At 42.0% G+C, this 4,843-nt stretch overlaps 1 protein-coding gene across 1 annotated transcript; it reads left to right on the top strand.

Annotated features, from left to right (window-relative positions):
• The first annotated feature begins 1,689 nt into the window (after positions 1-1,689).
• Positions 1,690-2,964, top strand: LOC121996758 (mitogen-activated protein kinase kinase kinase 18-like). The gene has a single exon (XM_042550841.1). It carries the CDS (start codon positions 1,702-1,704, stop codon positions 2,962-2,964), a length of 1,263 nt encoding a protein of 420 aa, XP_042406775.1. The 5' UTR covers positions 1,690-1,701.
• Positions 2,965-4,843: the final 1,879 nt, after the last annotated feature.

Below are 4,843 nucleotides of genomic sequence, written 5' to 3'. Positions count from 1 at the left end.
GAGAGGTTTTGTCCCTTACGCAGGTACGCTCACTCGTCATTTCTCACTAGTCTTTACTTTTCGTCCTTATCTCTGTGATTTTATGGGGAAAAAGTACCTGACTTGAGCGTCGGAAGGCCTGACCCGGGGACTTTTTCCCTGGTTTTTGGTCTCTAACGACTGGTGGACTCATCTGAATGTGCATAGAGCGACAGCGTCATCGTCCTGGTCATCTCTCTCCGTCAGTCGCCCGTGCGAACCTTTCCAGGGGGGTATCCGGTAGATTCAACTCTTCAGCGACTTTCCGTCAACCTTCTGCATAACAAGATCCGTCTTCATCCGATTCAACTTTCGGACGGGATCATAGGTAAATCAAATGTTTTGTTTTAAGTCAATTTTTGGTACTTAGAGTGTTAAAATAGATAGATATGATGAATTTTATAATTTTAATAATAAAAGTGCATCTTATTAGAATGCTTTCATAATAGATATATACATTAATGCTTTCATAATAAGAAAAACTAGCAAACAAATATTGTAAAAATTATTTAATATAATTAGAATGACTATTCTTTGACTTGCACGGTTTGATTCATCTACTCGACCTACATAATTGCATTATATCTAGATGCTATGGATCTCTAATTCGACCTAACCAGAAGTTGAACAGATGGAAAATTGAATTCGTCAACTAGCTTGTTTGGCAGTCCAGTTCATTTGTTTTAATTACTTCAGTGCATTGTATTGCATGCCTCCTTTACACACATGTTTTAAATATAAAAAAATTAAGAACATGTACCATTAACAATAAATTCTATAAATCAGGCACATCTCTTGTTTATAGGATCAGATTGAGTTGATTATCATGGGATAGAATTACTATTATAACATAAACATTTGAATTTTAATAAAATTGAGGAAAAAACCCTTCGTGTAATCATCAACTATAATTTTTTGATTTACCTCCTCACATAATCATAGAACCGATCATGTAAAATTGATGGGATGACAGATTCTATCTTCGCTACAGTATAAATCAGGCACATCCCGAAATATCAGCAACCACCGATACCAATAAGTTAACTAACCATCGATTGAATAAAAAAACAGTGTTTGATGCGACAATCATCGAGGTGGTTTAAACAACTCATCACGATTCATGTGTTCGTACTGTGCGAATTGCAAGCAAATAAAACGTGCACGGTGCAGCACCCTTCGTCCCAAACTCATCGCCAAATAACTGGTAGCTTAGCCAATGGAAAAGAAAAGTAGCGCATCGTGCACGTCTCCTGCTTCTTCTACCACATCCACAAACCACACCCTAACACGAATCCCCCACCTCCACTCTATCATCTGCTGCGCCAGTATGCCAATCCACTCCAATAATTAATCAAACGCAAACAAACAGCAATGCGATATATATCCACTGTCCCAGAAGAATTGATCTCGTCAGAGATGGAATATAACTTTGTTAATGACAAAATGAGTCCGGCTTAATTACCTGGTAATTCTATCGCTTAACTAATTAAGATAAGCTTCACTTTGTTAGGCAACCAGAATAATCCCCTTATTGTTTTCTCTCTCTCACGTGTTATTGTATTTATTTATTTAGTTATTGTATATATCCAAAACAGTGAAACACCACCTTTAAATACCTGAGCAGAGTCGCCCGTCTCCATCTTGCCTCCTCTGCTAAAGCACACACGCCTTTTTAGTTCTTACATGGCGAATTGGACAAGAGGGCGGCAAATAGGGAGCGGCGCCTTCGGCGACGTCATCCTCGCTGTCGATAACTTCACCGGCAGGCCATTTGCCGTCAAGTCCGTCCAGCTCGATTCCCCCCATCGCGCGCCGCTGGAGAACGAGATCGTCATCCTCAAGTCCCTCGCCTCGCCCTACGTCGTCCGCTACCTCGGCGACGACGCCGACGCCTCGCGACGGAACCTTCATCTAGAACTCATGGTCGGAGGCTCTCTGGCTGATGTCCTGGCGGGCGAGAAGGGCGGTCGATCTGCGCTCGACGAGGTCGAGGTGCGGGCTTACGCACGGTGCGTGGCCCGCGCGCTGCGGTACCTCCACGACGTCTCCGGCGTAGTGCACTGCGACGTCAAGGGCCGGAACGTCCTGATCGGAGACGCCCCCGGGGTCGCCAAGCTCGCGGACTTCGGCGCGGCGGTGCGGACTTCCGATGGCAGCGTGAAGGGGAACGGTGGGGCGCGGGGGACGCCGCTGTGGATGGCGCCGGAGGTCGCGAGGGGAGAGAGGCCAAGGCCGGCGTCAGACATATGGTCGTTTGGGTGCATGGTGATCGAGATGGTCACCGGGGCGCATCCGTGGCCGGAGTTCGAACGAGCAGAGCCAGAAGCAGCTATGTTTCACATCGGCTACTGCAAGGAACTGTCGGAATTCCCGCCGTTTTTGTCGAAGCTGGGGAAGGATTTCCTCGATAAGTGTTTGAGAAGAAGCCCGAGCGAGCGGTGGACGGCGGAGCAGTTGCTACAGCATCCCTTCCTGACCGAAGAAGCCATCTGCCCGGAGAATTCGCCTAGAGGAGTGCTTGAATGGGCTAATTGGGACTTCGATGGAGACAATTGCGGCTCGGATTGCAGCAGTTGCCTATCAACTTCTGTTGATTCGATCACTCCTGCTAGGGACAGAGTGAAAGAGCTGTCTTCGTGCAATAAACTACTAAGCTGGGATGATGACGGAGGTTGGGAGGAGATCAGGAGCGCTAAGGAGGTCAATTTAGCAGGGGACGGCACAGAAGAAGAAGTAGCAGCAGAAGTTGAAGCATTCCAACATTGTAATTGTTACAGTGTGCGAATGGAGAACATCGATCGTCGAGGCTCTGCTGCTAATGCTTCCGGTTCTTGGCATTGCAATGCTGGCGGCGTCTGGCACCACCGGATTGGCCTCAATACGAATTTGTCGGTTGGTTGGTGTGAATTATTTTTCCGGCTGAAATTGATATCTCCCTTCGTTTGATTTTGTTTGAATTAGTTGATGAAAGTATAGAGGAAATGAGTCGAACCGGTCAATCCTTCTCTCACTTCTTTATTCCTGATTTGAATGGTCAATTCTAGCGGGTTTTCAGTAGCTTTCCAACATCTAATTATAAGGTTCGAAAGGAGAGACGCGACAGAAAGCGTACGTGACGTGGCTGAGCTAATAGTGGCTTCACTTTTAATTCATGGCTTGGGATTAAAAGATAACTGGTGCATATTCTCACGCAACTCGGTGTATCATTTTGTTTGGCCAGGCTTGCCTTGGGTTGGCTCCTTGACAGGGGGAAAAGAATGTGTGTTAGTTCATTGGTCCTCTCCTCACTACTGCTCGCCTGCTGCGGTGCCCTTCAACTTTTGCCTTTGCGCAGAATCGATTACGTGGGTCCTGCTCCGGGTATACAAAAGCACGTGATGTCCTCTCCCTCACGCCGGGCTATCTGCATCTTGCTTCTGGAATCCATCCGTAAATTAATAGCCTGTTTAATTTTTTAATTTATTTTTTTACAAATAATTATGGGTCAACCGTATGGAACATCCTGTGATCCATGATCTCTTTGCAAAAATTGAGGATTTTATCTAATCACGATGTTTTTGTTAACTTTGACCAAACCACTCATTATTCCGCTTTTTATTCATTCACGTCTCAGTTTTTTTTAAAGAAAAGTTATTTAACATTACCATTAAGCATTAAGCCGTCACTAATTGTGATGACAATAAGACTGCCAGCAAGGTTAAGTAGTATAGGATGCCCTTAAAGCTTTATCCTTCACATACGAAGAAAAACGGATGGCAAAAAAACATTGAAGAAACTTTTTCCATTCTCACCCTCAGTTCACTATATAATAATGTGGATTATAGGATAAATCATTTGTAATTATAATCAGATAAGGATTACGATCTAGTCGTAATTAGTTATGATCATTCTTTAGGTTCATCGTCCTCTCAAATTATAATTTGGATTAAAACGAGTGATCAGAGGCCACCCGGAGGTCATCCCTCACTTGGCGCCAAGTTATCTGACCACTTGTCTATTGTCGGTTGTCTCCGAACGGCCTCCGGCCACCCTCAGACCCAAACTATAACCTGAGTGATGGTAATCTTAGAGAGGGATCGTAACTAATTACAACCAAATTATCATCACAATTTGATCATAATTACAAATAATCTATCTCTTAATCTACTAGTTTTTTTACACTAGAAAGTTTGTCCTCCCCTGTTTAGGGCGTAAAATGGAATGACTTCATTACATTCAAATCTAATACTTTTAAAATTTTAAATTTATAACAAATTAGGATAAGAAAATATCCAGAGTCAGAACTTAAATATGTGTTTCTTATTTAAATGAATTTGCACGTATCATCTTAGCGTAGGTCGATCCAAGAATGGATCACTATATCTATTGGTTGATGGGGATGAATTCTACCTATTAAATAAGTGGGATCCATCCCTATTAATCAATCAACTTGTATGGTTCATCTTCTAGATCGTAAATTGTGGCCCAGAAGATCCTGACTAGTAGGTATCATCTGCCCTATCAATTTTTTGAAGAAAAAAAAATGAGAAAAATAAAAATTAATGCGTGAATTAATGAAATCATAAATTGGAGTAAAATTCCTAAATACAACCTTAACTTTATACATATTCTCCATCTTTAAAAAAACTTTATTTTCATTCTCTACATGTAAAATTTTATTTGCTTTAACTCCCTCATACAAATATCGTTACCTAATTACCCCTTATATTTTTTAATATAAAAAGTCAAAAAATGAGTATGATTCCTCTTAAATTTAGTATTTTAAACTATAATCGAGTATATTTTCTATCAAATTGAGTATAATTTTTTTCCCACTTAATATAAT

The sequence above is a fragment of the Zingiber officinale genome, chromosome 1A (assembly GCF_018446385.1).
Source record: "Zingiber officinale cultivar Zhangliang chromosome 1A, Zo_v1.1, whole genome shotgun sequence".
In the NCBI taxonomy this organism is placed as follows: Eukaryota; Viridiplantae; Streptophyta; class Magnoliopsida; order Zingiberales; family Zingiberaceae; genus Zingiber; species Zingiber officinale.
Note: the sequence above shows the minus strand (reverse complement) of the source record. Positions and strands in the feature narration are given on the sequence as shown.

Bases quoted from the DNA above. Each gene is read 5' to 3' on its own strand.
- LOC121996758 (XM_042550841.1), top strand. From the start codon at position 1,702: ATGGCGAATTGGACAAGAGGGCGGCAAATAGGGAGCGGCGCCTTCGGC.